At 40.2% G+C, this 14,473-nt stretch overlaps 1 protein-coding gene across 1 annotated transcript in view; it reads left to right on the top strand.

The window, feature by feature from the left end:
* Positions 1 to 13,414, top strand: part of LOC309622382 (mitotic checkpoint serine/threonine-protein kinase BUB1-like) — a 31,377-nt gene extending 17,963 nt beyond the window's left edge. Inside the window, exons 14-19 of the mRNA XM_082409458.1 lie at positions 363 to 462; positions 1,382 to 1,463; positions 2,464 to 2,638; positions 7,070 to 7,157; positions 11,637 to 11,872; positions 13,034 to 13,414. Coding sequence (XP_082265584.1) covers positions 363 to 462; positions 1,382 to 1,463; positions 2,464 to 2,638; positions 7,070 to 7,157; positions 11,637 to 11,872; positions 13,034 to 13,338 — 986 coding nt within the window. The 3' untranslated portion in view covers positions 13,339 to 13,414. The remainder of the gene's footprint in view (positions 1 to 362; positions 463 to 1,381; positions 1,464 to 2,463; positions 2,639 to 7,069; positions 7,158 to 11,636; positions 11,873 to 13,033) is intronic.
* The last annotated feature ends 1,059 nt before the right edge of the window (positions 13,415 to 14,473 follow it).

The raw sequence follows: 14,473 nt of genomic DNA on the forward strand, positions 1-14,473 counted from the left end.
GGAGATCACGATGAAGATAAATATAGAGCTAAGAGCTTAGTTCCTCCTTGTAGGAAAGCAAAGACATGGAGAACTTTATTCAGTGTCAGTGACCATAGCAATGTGTTAGGAGAACGGCAAACGCTGCTTTATGTGTGGCAGGAACTCAAGACCGGAGGCTCACGTGCTAACCCTTGTGACCATAGTTAGTCCCTTCATGTCACTGCAGAGTGACTTACCTCATTGCCTAGTATTTCAAAAACTGACATCTGTTGTTTTCTGTAAGCTCTTATTCCATTTTCTTATTTGTAGTTGAAGTTGCACCTAAAGGATAGTGTTTTTGTCCTATTATAATAATTAACTGCAATTTTTTACCCTTGCAGAAAATGCAACATCTTCTGGGGCTTGGGGAGTCAATAAGATTATCTCTTCTCTGTCAACTGCTTTTCCCGTGTTCGAAGATGGAAACAAAGAAAATTATGGGTAAAGAAATATCTGGTTAAGATAACACTGGGGGAGATGCATGTTGCCATAGTGACAGGGACAGTGCGGAGATCCCTCCAGGAGTCCAGGGTGGTGAGCTGGTGAGAGAACAGGACCTGCCGCTCAAATGGTCTGGGCCCCAGCTCCAGCTCTGCCACAGATGAGCCTTTTGACCACATGACCGGGAGATTGTTGCTGAAGTTCTTTTCCAGATCTGCAGAGTTGTAGGGGGTTACAAGAAAGTAGTCCTTCCATAACAAAAGTATTTGTTACAAAAGGAAACCGTATGGTTATAAATCATCAGAGAACCAAGGGATCCTATAGATTTGAAATTGTATTAGCTGTAAATGAATTCACCAGTACAGGTATCCATACATGCTCTGTATATATTTGCAGGATTGATAAAGTAGAAAAGGAAGTGGCTTATGTTGGGTCACACTGCAGAGAACATTTGTTTTAAGGCTGAGCCCCATCAGGGTAGAGTAGCGTAGCACCAGGAAGTTTCACCATTAATAATTTAAACCGTGAAAGAGAGGTGTGAACTAAAGGTATCATGGTGTAGAAGAGATTCATGTTCTGTAGCTAGACCAAGCACTGGGAATAAGAAATAAAACCTATGGCATCCATGCCATTCTGTTGGCCACGGCCCTAACTCTTTTTTTGTCCTTAAAACTTAAAACTCAGTGCAATAGAGAGTTCTGTATTTTCCACCCTCTCTTAAGTAACTGTAGATCTACTTTTTTATACATAGTCAAGTTAATTCAACCTACACTCAGTTTTGCTGTAAAAGTAAGAAATATGTGTATAAATATTAACTAAATAGGATAAGGGGAGAATGTTTTTAACACTCTAACTTAAGTGGTAGAATTTATTTCCTTAGCATATTTTGCTGTTTGTAATTTTGCAAATCTCTCCTTAGATTACCACAGCCTAAAAATAAGCCCACAGGAGCCAGGACCTTTGGAGAACGCTCGATGTGGAGGTTCCCTTCAAAACCAAATGTAAGTAAATCTCTGCTTCATCCATGAAATGGGTCCCGCAACCCTTTTCTTTTCATTTTACCAAATGCTTGTGCCAGTCAAATGATATGGTGTATTTAAAAAACTGTGCTGAAAAAATAAAATATTATGTGAAAATTAAGTTTTATAGAACATTATTCTATAATTATTTGCAAATCTATTATGCATCACACATTAAGATAGATATAGAAACTGAAAAATGAGTTTGATATGATCCTTGCCCTCTAAGAGCCTTCCCTTTAGACAGGAGGAACCACTGGGGGCATATATATTTTTCCTAGACCTAAGAAGTTTGATACAGGCTATATGGGAACTATGTGTATCTTTGTAATTCCTCTGTAAATCTAGACTTTTCAAATTAAAAAAAAAAAGAAAAGTAGGGACTTGCCTGGTGGTCCAGTGATAAAGAATCTGCCTTACAATGCAGGGGACACGGGTTCGATCCCTAGTCAGGAAACTAAGATCCCACATGCTGCGGGGCAGCTAAGCCCGCACGCCACAACTGCTGAGCTCGCGCGCCTCAACTAGACAGCCTGCGTGCCGCAAACTATAGAGCGCACGCGCCCTGGAGCCTGCGTGCCACAACTAGAGAAGAGAAAACCCTCATGCCACAACTAGAGAGAAGCCCGCGTGCCGCAATGAAGATCCCGTTGCCGCAACTAAGACCTGATGCAGCCAAAAATAAATAATAAAATAAATGAATGATAAACCTTTTAAAAAAAAAGTAAAAATTGGTAAACAAAACGTGACTCTTCCATGTGATATAACTCCACTGGAGTGTGCTAAAGATGAAGTGTCCCAGTTCTGGGGAAAAGAACAGACCCACGATGTCCTTGGCTCTGTGTTAGTCAGGGGTTACCTCCATTTCTTCGAAAAAATTAAAATTCCTCATTTTTTTGAATCTTAAAAAGTATTAATGTGTTAAATTTCATCTATGAAACAAGGAGATTGCTGCTTTTTTTCCGTTCATCTTTCGTTATAGGAAGTACCTCACACTGACGAGTTTTTGGATGATTCAACCGTGTGGGGTGTCCGCTGCAACAAAACCCTGGCGCCCAGTCCCAAGAGCCCGGGAGACTTTACGTCTGCTGCACAGCTGGCATCTACGCCCTTCCACAGACTTCCGGTGGATTCAGTGCACCCTCTAGAAGAGAAAGGTGTGCCTTACACTATCTTAGTGTCTTCTGCCGACTTCAGTTCTTTTACTATTATAGTTTTCTTCTTGAAAATTCTAAATGGAAAATTTGAAAATCATAAAGAGGAAACTTAAAATCCATTCACTGTATTATTACATATATGGTTTTTGGTTTTGGCATAATGTCTTTCTAAAGTCTATGTGCATTTTAAAAGTTTAATAACTTAGATTATAGGTAGAACGGGAGAAAAATCTGTAGAAGCATTTAAAGGCAAAGATACAAAGTCCAACCCATTTGTGTGGGATATAGCTTTATTTCATGTTTTACAACAAACAAAATAGCCACTACAGACAGACTTGAATGTTAAAAATATGAACATTTTATTTTCTAATTTGATAAGAGTAACAAACAGCAAATTTTAATCCTTGATATGTATCTACAAATTTTATTACTTTAGAGATGTAGCCAAGTACTATACTCAGACAGTCATATTTAAAAATTTTTTAGTGATCTGATAAAACTCACAGATGGTCCTTATTTTCCCCAAACATAACATTCTCATATCAAAGATCTTTATACATATGAACTGAAGCTTAATGAATGACACAGTTATTGAATACAGATAATTATTACCTATTAAATACCATCCTGCAAAATAAATACAAGCATACCTTGTTTTATTGCACTTTATTGCCCTTCGCAGATACTGGATTTTTTTTTACAAATTGAAGGTGTGTGGCAGCCCTGTGTCAAGCAGCCTATTGGCGCCATTTTTCCAGCAGCATTTACTCACTTTGTGTCTGAGTCACATTTTGGTAATTCTCGCAATATTTCAAACTTTTCCTTACTGTTATATTTGTTATGGTGATCTGCTGTCAGTGGTCTTTGATGTTACTGTTGTAACTGTTTTGGGGTGCCACGAACCTCACCCACAGAAGATGGTGAACTTAATCAGTGGTTGTTGTGTGTGTTCCTTGACTGCTCCACCCGCTGGTCGTTCCCTGTCTTCCTCACTCTCCTCGGGCCTCTCTCTTCCCTGAGACACAACAATATTGAAATTTAGACCAGTTAATAACCCTACAATGGCCTCTAACTGTTCAAGTGAAAGGAAGAGTTGCGCGTCTCTCACTTCAAATCCAAAGCTAGAAATAATTAAGCTTAGTGAGGAAGGCGTGTCGAAAGTCCAGTTAGGCCGAAAGGTAGGCCTCTGTCACCATGTGGATGCAAAGGAAAAGTTCTTGAAGGAAATTAAACGTGCTACTCCAGTGAACATATAAATGATAAGAAAGCAAAACAGCCTTATTGCTGATATGGAGAAAGTTTGCGTGACCTGGATAGAAGATCAAACCAGCCACAACATCCCCTGAAGCCAAAGCCTAATCCAGAGCAAGGCCCTAACTCTCTTCACTTCTATGAAGGCTGAGAGGTGAGGAAGCTGCAGAGGAAACGTTTGAAGGTAGCAGAGGTTGGTTCATGAGGTTTAAGGAAACAAGGCATCTCTAGAACATAAAAGTGCAAGGTGAAGCAGCAAGTGCTGATGCAGAAACTGCAGCAAGTTATCCAGAAGATTTAGCTAAGATCATTAATGAAGGTGGTTATACTAAACAACAGGTTTTCAAAGTAGATGAAACAGCCTTCTATTGGAAGAAGTTGCCATCTAGGACTTTCATAGCCAGAGAGGAGAAGTCAAGGTCTGGCTTTAAAGCTTCAAAGGACAGGCTGACTTTCTTGTTAGGGCTAACGCAGCTGATGATTTTAAGTTGAAGCCAATGCTTGTTTACCATTCCAAAAGTCCTAGGGCCTTTAAGAATTATGCTTAATCTTTTCTGGCTGTTCTCTATAAATGGAACAGCAAAACCAGATGACAGCAAATCTGTTTACAGCGTGGTTTACTGAATATTTTAAGTCCACTGTTAAGACATACTGCTCAGAAGATTCCTTCCAAAATAGTACTGCTCACTGACAACGGACCTGGTCATCCAAGAGCTCCGATGGTGATGTACAATGAGATTATTTTCATGCCTGCTAACACAACATCCATTCTGCAGCCCATGGATCAAGGAGTAATTTAGACTTTCAAGTCTTATTATTTAAGAAATACATTTCAGGGACTTTCCTGGTGGCCCAGTGGTAAAGAATCTGCCTTCCAATGCAGGGGACGCAGGTTTGATCCCTGGTCAGGGAACTAAGATCCCACGTGCTGTGGGGCAACCAAGCCCGTGTGCCTCAACTAGAGAGATGACCATATGCCGTGACAAAGAGCCTGCCTGCCACAACGAAGACCTGATGTAGCCTAAATAAATTAATTTTTTAAAAAAAAGGGAATACATTTCATAAGGCTATAGCTGCCATAGACAGTGATTCCTCTGATGAATCTGGGCAGTCAATTGAAAACCTTCTGGAAAGGATTCACCATTCTAGATGCCATTAAAAACATTTCTGATTCATAGGAAGAGGTCAGAATATCAACATTATCAGGAGTTTGGAAGAAGTTGATCCCAGCCCTCATGGATGACTTTGAGGGGTTCAAGACTTCAGTGGAGGAAGTAACTGCAGATGTGGTGGAAATAGCAAGAGAACTAGAATTAGAAATGGAGCCAGAAGGTGTGACTGAATTGCTGCAATTTCATAATAAAAAGTTAATGGACGAGGAGTTGCTTCTCGTGGATGAGCAAAGAAAGTGGTTTCCTGAGATGGAATCTATTCCTGGTGCAGATGCTGTGAAGATTATTTTTTTTGTTTTGTTTTATTTTTTATTTTTTTATTTTTTAGTAGTTTTTATTGGAGTATAGTTGCTTTATGTGAAGATTGTTGAAATGACAACAAAGGATATAAAATACTACACAAACTGAGTTGATAAAGCAGCGGCAGAGTTTGAGAGGATTGACTCCAATTTTGAAAGAAGTTCTACCGTGGGTAAAATGCTGTCAAACAGCATTGCATGCTACAGAGAAATCGTTCATGAAAGGAAGAGTCAATCGATGCGGCAAACTTCACTGCTGTCTTATTTTAAGAAACTGCCACGGCGACCCCAACCTTCGGTAGCCACCAGCCTGATCAGTCAGCAGCCACCAACATCGAGGCAAGACCCTCCACCAGCAAAAAGATTACGACTCCCTAAAGACTCAGATGATGATTCGCATTTTTTAGCAATTAACTGTTTTTTAATTGAGGTATGCACATTGTTTTTTTAGACATAATGCTATTGCACACTTAAGACTTCAGTACAGTGTAAACATAACTTCTATATGCACTGGGAAACCAAAAAATTCGTGTGACTCGCTTTATTGTGATATTCGTTTTATTGCAGTGGTCTGGATACAAACCCGCAATATCTCTGAAGTGTGCCTGTACTATGAGATCTGGGACTGCTTTACCCTTTTTTGCTAATTTACTAGCCAAACGCTATCACTGCTGGCATTTTTTTTTTTTTAATAGCAGTTTTCACTGAAGCAATAGTGAAAGAACTGCAAAAGAATTTCATTCCCCTGGATGAAAGCTTATTGTAATGTGAAGTCTGAGTCTATAGGCCTAAAAGTTTTTAACTAAGGAGTAAACATTTTTTCTTACTGTACTAACCAAATATATTTCTTTCCTGAATTTTAAAGGAGGATTTCGTTGAAACTTGGATAATTGCCAAGTGCTATCACAGACTTGCTACTTTAATTCTAAAAATTTAAAGCCTTTTCAATTTGGAAAACTTAATCTGTTTAACAGTCAAGAGTCTTTCATAAAGTCAATATTGACCTTTCTTAGTGTAGTTGCCCCTTTGTATAAATAGAAGCTAATGTTCTAGTACTAAAAAGTGTTAGCATCTATTCAGCGAAGCAGTATCTGATAAAATTTAATCTAGTGTAATAGTTGGCTCTATATTGTATTAGTATCACTTGGTAGAAGTATGCTCTGTATTTCTGCCCTATCTAGGTTGTCTCTCCATAGATAGATTTCTTTTTTTAATTAAAGGGAGTGATAGTAAGTATTGCCAGGTTGCTTTCTGGTGTAAACACTCTGAGTCAATTCAGTCAACTAAACGCTGACTAAATAAGGCAAGTTAGACTGAAAGACGCCAAAATCTCTGCCCTCCACAAGCGTTTCAGCCTTTTATTCTCCATGGCCTTGGCATCGGCTTCTCCTCAGACAGGGTGTGCGCACTGCCACCCGTAACTTCCCGTGGTCTGGTCATCCTCCCACGGCGGACCTGCTGCTCTCTGGACTCTTTTCTCTTGAAGGATTGTATGGATTAGATGTGTAAGGTTGAAATGCTCACATATAACGGTAGAATTTTTTAAAGTGATTTTTTTTCCCCATTTTTTAAACATAGTACATTTTACCATGGAATACTGTTTTGAAATTATAATGAAAGTCAGTGTAAAAAGGAATCCTGGACTTTATAACCATATAAAATCATATGTGTGTGTATAATGTCTATCTCTACGTTTCTGTATATTTCAGAAAATGTGGTAGCAGAACAGTACACCCATGTGACTTTGGATTCTTGTGAAAGAAACAAGATGGAACCCTTGAAAGAGAGAAAGTTCAGGTATTGTGTGGGTGCATGTGGTCCTGTCTCTCTCCCTTTTCATTCTAGCTTGCTTTTTTTTTTTTTAATTTTATTTATTTATTTGTTTATTTATTTATGGCTGTGTTGGGTCTTCATTTCTGTGCGAGGGCTTTCTCTAGTTGTGGCTAGTGGGGGCCACTCTTCATCGCAGTGCGTGGGCCTCTCACTATCGCAGCCTCTCTTGTTGTGGAGCACAGGCTCCAGATGCGCAGGCTCAGTAGTTGTGGCTCACGGGCCTAGTCGCTCCGCGGCATGTGGGATCTTCCCAGACCAGGGCTCGAACCCGTGTCCCCTGCATTGGCAGGCAGATTCTCAACCACTGCGCCACCAGGGAATCCCCTAGCTTGCTTCTTAAGCTGTAATGTAATACCTCATTCCAGCCCTTCTTTAAGGGCTGCCAGAGTTTTTATCAACTCAGAGCTTTAAGTCAGAAGGTACTCTCTGTACATATAAATACAATGACACTTGGTACACCAGGGCAGTGAGAGAAGCAGCTGGGGTAGCAGAGAATCCCTGGTGAAACTGTTCCTGTGACTGACTTCCACTGATTTGGGGAGCAGAACTGCAGATGCTCTTGCCAGCCAAAGACCGTGACATATAAAGACTATTGCAGAACTGAGCAAACACCTAATTGCTTCTGTATACCCATTATAATTGAGAAAATCAATAACTTTCTTTTTTTTTCTTCTTTTTGGCTGCGTTGGGTCTTCGTTGCTGCGCGCAGGCTTTCTCTAGTTGTGACGAGCAGGGGCTACTCTTCGTTGCGGTGCGTGGGCTTCTCATTGTGGTGGCTTCTCTTGTTGCGGAGCACAGGCTCTAAGCGCATGGGCTTCAGTAGTTGGAGCACATGGGCTCCAGTAGTTGCAGCACGTGGGCTCAGTAGTTGTGGTGCGCGGGCTCTAGGGTGAGGGGGCTTCAGTAGTTGTGGCTCACGGGCTTAGCTGCTCCACGGCATGTGAAATCTTCCCAGACCAGGGATCAAACGCGTGTCCCCTGCATTGGCAGGCGGATTCTTAACCACTGCACCACCAGGGAAGTCCTAATAACTTTCTTTTAAGAGGAGGAAGATAGAATGTTTAAGCCTCTTAGGTTCTGATGCAAAATGCAGACTTACCATACATACACTAATGCTTTGCAGAAGTAAAATTCTGCCATATTTGAATAGTCTGGTGAATGTAATAGACACTAAAAGTAGCTACAATCTTTTGAGTATTTATTATATTCCTGCACAGCACTTAACGCTTATCATGTACTGCACCCTTTAACTAACCCTTATAATAACTTTAGTTGTAGGAACTATTCTTTTCCAGCATTACAGATGAGGAAACCAGATCCAGAGGACTAAATAAAGGACCTGAAGCCATACGGCTTCTGCTTTGCAGCCCTGGGATTTGAACCCCTATCTCTGATTTCAGAATCCTCTCTCTCACCACTATGCTGTACTGCTTCTTATTATCAAAAACCTCTTCTTGAACTAAGACCCCAGTAAATAAATGATTGGATAAAGGACATGAGCAGAACTTACAAAAGAAAAATTAATGAATAAACATGTAGAAAAGGGTTAACTCACTAGAAATAAAATTAATGCAAATTAAATAGGTTTTGCCTTTTAATTTAAAATTTTACTCAGTGGGCATAGTCTATTACTGCCCACCAGGAATCTTCCTTTGTGCAGCTAAACTTTTGACTCATAAGACTACCATAAACCACACTTGGCATAAGATTAATTTAGGTGTATATAGGACAGAAATCACTGTTGCCAGCAGGGTAATACTGTTCAAGAAACTATTGTCTTTGACTGCATGTGACAGTTAAGCTGCAAGGAAACAAGACTCATGTGGGGAGACACCCAGGGACAGAGGCTTCCTTAGCTTCGAAACCTTATTCCCAGGGAGTCAGTGGCTCTTGCAACACTCCATAGATTTAGTTTCCAGAGTCCCCGCCAGGGACAGGCCCATTACGAGAATCATTACACCTGAAGCCTGAATCTATGGATTCCCGGCACATGTTCATAATTCTCCCAGTCTAGATACAGCTATTTTTTTATCATAAGCATTGATGACAGTGATACCTTACCTTTCAGTTTTCAGTGGAGAAGGGAAAGAGCTAGAAAGTTAACCAAAATTCACAGTTTTGTGGAGAAGGGAAAAGGATTTTATTCATCGTTTATGCACCCACAGTAATTTGGGCACTCATGTTGCTAGTAGCAATGTACATGGGTTTGGAAACACATCTGTTTTGTTGTAATATAAAATATTGGAAATATGTTCAATATCTAAGAACAAGGGAATTGTTACACTTCATCACACATCCACTGGATTAAATGGTGTACAGCATTAAAATCCACAGTAGAACTGTGGAGAAACCCAGCAGACACCACCTTTCCCAAATGATCAGGCTAACGTCACCCGTGATGACACATGGTGATGTCATGGGAGGAGAAGGGCGCGTCACCTCTCTGATATTCTCCCCAAACCAATACTCACAGTCTAGTCAGGAGGAAAACAAGAGAACCCCAAATTGAGGGACAGTCTACAAAATAGCTGGCCAGTACTCCTCAAAACCGACAAGGTCTTAGGAAACTAGGAAAGACTAAGAAAGTGTGACAGAGGAGAAGAGAGTAAGGAGGCTGACAACTAATGCAGCATGGTGTCCACGATTGGATCCTGGAGCAAACATGGGGCCTTGTGGAGAACCTGGCGAGATCCAAACGAGGTCTGGAGGTTAGTCAGTAGTAATCCGACAAAGGTTGGTTTATTGGTTTTGACAAGAGAGCCACTTTAATGTGAGGTGGTAACATTAGAGGAAATTGGTGAGGAGCATATGGGAATTCTCTTTTATCTCTGTGACATTTCTTTAAATCTAAATTCCAAAATTAGTTTATTTTTTTAAAAATTCATGGTAGGAAAAACGCCTGTGTCAAGAAGTAAAAAATGCAACATGAAGTTGCGTGAATTCATTTGTATAAAAATATATACTCTTGCATCTGTTTGTAGATATGTGGATCTAAAGGTGCGGAGAGAACATGAGTGTGGAGACGTATGTACAGTCCAAACTTGTTATTTGCATTGGTTCTTTTCTATAAAATCACTGCAAACACTGAATTAGCAAATACTGATCCATTGCTTCTAGGGGAAATACACAGTTAGGATTCTACAAGCCTCTGGTCACAGCACTTTGTTTAAAGACACTTATTTAGGGCTTCCCTGGTGGCTCAGTGGTTAAGAATCTGCCTGCCAATGCAGGGGACACGGGTTCGAGCCCTGGTCTGGGAAGATCCCACATGCCACGGAGCAACTAAGCCTGTGCGCCACAACTACTGAACCTGCACTCTAGAGCCCACGAGCCACAACTACTGAGCTCGCGTGCCACAACTACTGAAGTCCGCGCACCTAGAGCCTGGGCTCCACAACAAGAGAAGCCACCGCAATGAGAAGCCCGCGCACTGCAGTGAAGAGTAGCCCCCGCTCACCGCAACTAGAGAAAGCCCATGTGCAGCAACGAAGACCCAACACAGCCGAAAATAAATAAATAAAATAAATAAATTTATATTAAAAAAGAGACACTTATTTAATATATACTATTGATTCATTAACATTGAACTCATGGCCAACAGCACTGTAACCCATGCCTGAACGAAACTTATCCAACACATATTTTCTCCACAAGACACGTCACAGCCTTCTTGCACTTAGGAACGCTAGACAGCACTTGAGCACTACACTTGGGGAACAGTTAAACAGCTAAATCACCAACTAAAAGCACAAAAATGCAAGAAAAAGAAACACCCCACATCGCTAACTACACTGTGAAAGGACAATGTTTACAGTATGAGCCGAAAGGAGAAGGCAGAGCGTCACCTTGCTCGACCTCACCTAGGAACATAAATGTTGAGTGACTCAAATTTTTCGTTGTTCTGCACGTCTTGAGATGACAGCAAAAGCACCATGAGTGTTGTTTGCGGTAACAAATATTTGCATGTAGGTGAATTCACAGGTATGGAATCCTTGAGGAAGGAGGATCGACTGTGTGTGTGTGTGTGGAAATGTACTGGTGTTAAGTTGTTGGACTATGGCTGACATTTTCTGTTTGTTTCAGTGTTATAAAAGAAGCCATTTTTGGAATAAAATATTCAGTCTATTACAGTAGTGATGCTTAGAAGACAACTTGAGAAAATAAACCCTTTCCTACCAACATCTCCTACTAAAGAATATCCCATGTGTCACCTCACCTATTTAATATATTATCACGTTTTTTATTTTATTTCTATTCATATTGTACGAGCTGTGTATCTGCATATATTTGTATGAAGAAAATGCTTTAATAAACTCTTTGTGAAGCAGTTTTGAAATCTCATTCCTAGAATGAAAAGGAAACTGTTTTGTGGGATTTTTTTGTGTTCAAACCCAATAAAGCTTGTAATCATGTGTGTTTATCTTGTCCCTTTAACACATCCAGTCCAATTGAAGAGAAAAGCCCAGAACCAGCATTCCCCACAGATGTCTCTTCAGCATCCTTGCTCTGTCTGAGCCAACCTGCTGCAGCTGTGCTGACCAGCGAGGCAGAGCGGGGCCTCAAGGCCTGTAAACTCACAGACCCTGACTTTGCCCCTGCAGAGGATCCAGCAGACGCCAATGCCAGGTTCCAGGCAGAACCAATGCAGACTGGCTTGCTTGGGAATATCGACGCTCCAGGTATGAACAGATGCTCATTCTTAATTGTTCCCTGAATAAGGACAATAGCCTGTTAAAAGCTGTTCCATGAAAGAAGCTCAAAGAGCAGGGCCTTGAATGCCGTTGAGTAGAACGCAAGTTCAGACAAACTTGCATGCTGTATCACCGTGCATACAACAGTAACATACTTGAAGGGCTAATTAATTTGTTTTAATTTTAAAAGGTATCAAAATAACTACTGTTGGAAAAGAGAACTGGAATTGGAGGGCCCATTATGCCAGGCGTTTAATCTAATACTGTTATCCCCATTTTACAGAAAAGTAAACAGGCTCAGGGTTAATGGACCCCGCCCCCACCCCAAGGTTACACAGAAACAATCTTAACAGTGGACAAGAGCACAGACTCTGGAGATGGACTAGCTAGATTCTAATCCTAGCTCCCCCTCTTAGGCTGTCTTGTGATCTTGGCCAAGATTATGTCAATTCTCTGTGGGCCTGTTTCCCATAAAGTGGAGGGGTTGGCAGTACCTACTTTAGGGTCTTACTGTTAGGACCAAGTGAGTTACTAAACATCAAGGGCTCAGAACAGTGTCCCGCATCTGCTTAGCACTAGTAAATATCAGTCATGTTGGATTAGTCTTTGGTAACTGCCACTAATTGAATTTTTTATAGCATTCTAAATTGGGCAGGAACTTTTTTCTTCCCTTTAGAAACGGTTTCTCTTTGTGTCTTTGTGGACCCAAATTATATCTCATACCGACAAATTGCACGTAGGTAGTATGTGTTAAAAGGCAGCGTGTTTTATAAATAGAAGTGGAAAGCAATTTAAAGAATATATATATGATCACGTTAGAAGTAACTAATCTCCAAGTTTGCCTTTAAGACATGTACCCATAATTGTGTTAAAGGCAAAATCTAGAATAGATGCCCTTGGTGTTAATTTCCTTTGTCCCAACTGAATATTGATTTAAATTTGTAGATCTAAAATGACAGATAATGAACTGTGCAGAAGTACCCATTTTGACTTTTGAAAATGGTTCTTTATTATTTGAATCAATGCTCTTTAAAGATAAGGCTTTTGAAAGCTTCTTTAATGAATGTCTCCATTTGCTTTGTCTATGATTTATTTGGTAAAAGTGTTGGATACCGAATTCCTTTTCTTTTTTGTTCCCGTTCCTTTAAGACTTCCCTGTTGAGAATCCCTGGGATGATGAGTTGATTGTCAAACTTTTATCCGGACTTTCTAAACCAGTGAGTTCCTATCCAAATACTTATGAATGGCAATGTAAACTTCCAGCCATCAAGCCCAAGACTGAATTTCAACTGGGTAAGAACCATATGGGTAATAAAACTTTAAACTCTTTTTTTCTCTGTGGGAAGTTGATGTTTATTCCTGCTGGCACCACCCTCACCCCTACCCCTCCACCCCCTCTCCCACTTCCGTTAAAAAGTTTTATCTGTAGTATTAAGAGGAGAACATTTTGTTAAGCCATGACTGTAGGATTTTTGATTGCTGTGGGACTATAACTTATAAAGGGCAATTTGGCAATATCCACCAAAATTTCAAATGCATGTACTTTTAGACCCAGACATCCACTTTTAAGGATTTCCTGCAGATACACTTGGATACATTCAAAGTGAGATGTGTGTAAAAGCAACAGATTGGAAACAACATAGGCATCTAAGGGGACTGCTTAAATAAATTATGGGACATCTCTACAGTAAGCTACAGCTCACTGTGCAGCTAGGGAATGATCTCCAAAACATGCTGCTAAGTGAAAGGGCAGACTAGTGTTATATGCTGCTTTTTATTTCTTAAAAAGGGGCAAGATAATATATATTCATATTTGATAGTATTTCCAGAGAACACTTGAAGGGTACTCAAAACTAATAAAAATGGTTAATTGTTAGTGGGAGGGGAAACAGGGTAGATGTGGATAACAATGAGAGCAAGACTTCTCATAATGTACTTTCCACACACACACACACACACACACACACACACACAGACACACACACACATACACAGATTCCCCTATTATTAACATCTTGCATTGGTGTGGTACATTTGTTAAAGTTGATGAGCCAATATTGCTACATTATTATTAACTACAGTTCATAGTTTACATTAGGATTCATTCTTTGTGTTGTACATTCTGTGGGGTTTGACAGATGTGTAATGACATGCATCTGTCATTACAGTATCATACAGAACAGTTTCAGTGCCCTAAACCCCTGTGCTTCATCTATTCATCCCTTCCTCCCTCTACCTGAAACCCTAGCAACCACTAATCTCTTACTGCCGTCTCCGCATAGTTGTAATCATTACAGTATATAGACTTTTCAGATGGGCTTCTTTTGCTTAGCAATATGCATTTAAGTTTCCTCCATGTCTTTTCATGACTTGATAGCTCTTTCTTTTTCATCTCTGAGGAGTATTCCATTGTGGGAAGGTACTATAGTTTATTTATCCATTCACCTATTGAAGGGTATCTTGGTTGCTTCCAAGTTTTGGCAATGATGAATAAAGCTGCCATAAACATTCCTGTACAGTTTTTGTGTGGACGTAAGTTTTCAGTTCATTTGGCTAAGTACTAAGGAGTGTGATTGCTGGATCATATAG

The sequence above is a fragment of the Balaenoptera borealis genome (assembly GCF_965194805.1).
Source record: "Balaenoptera borealis genome assembly, contig: HAP1_SCAFFOLD_2348, whole genome shotgun sequence".
Lineage (NCBI taxonomy): Eukaryota > Metazoa > Chordata > Mammalia > Artiodactyla > Balaenopteridae > Balaenoptera > Balaenoptera borealis.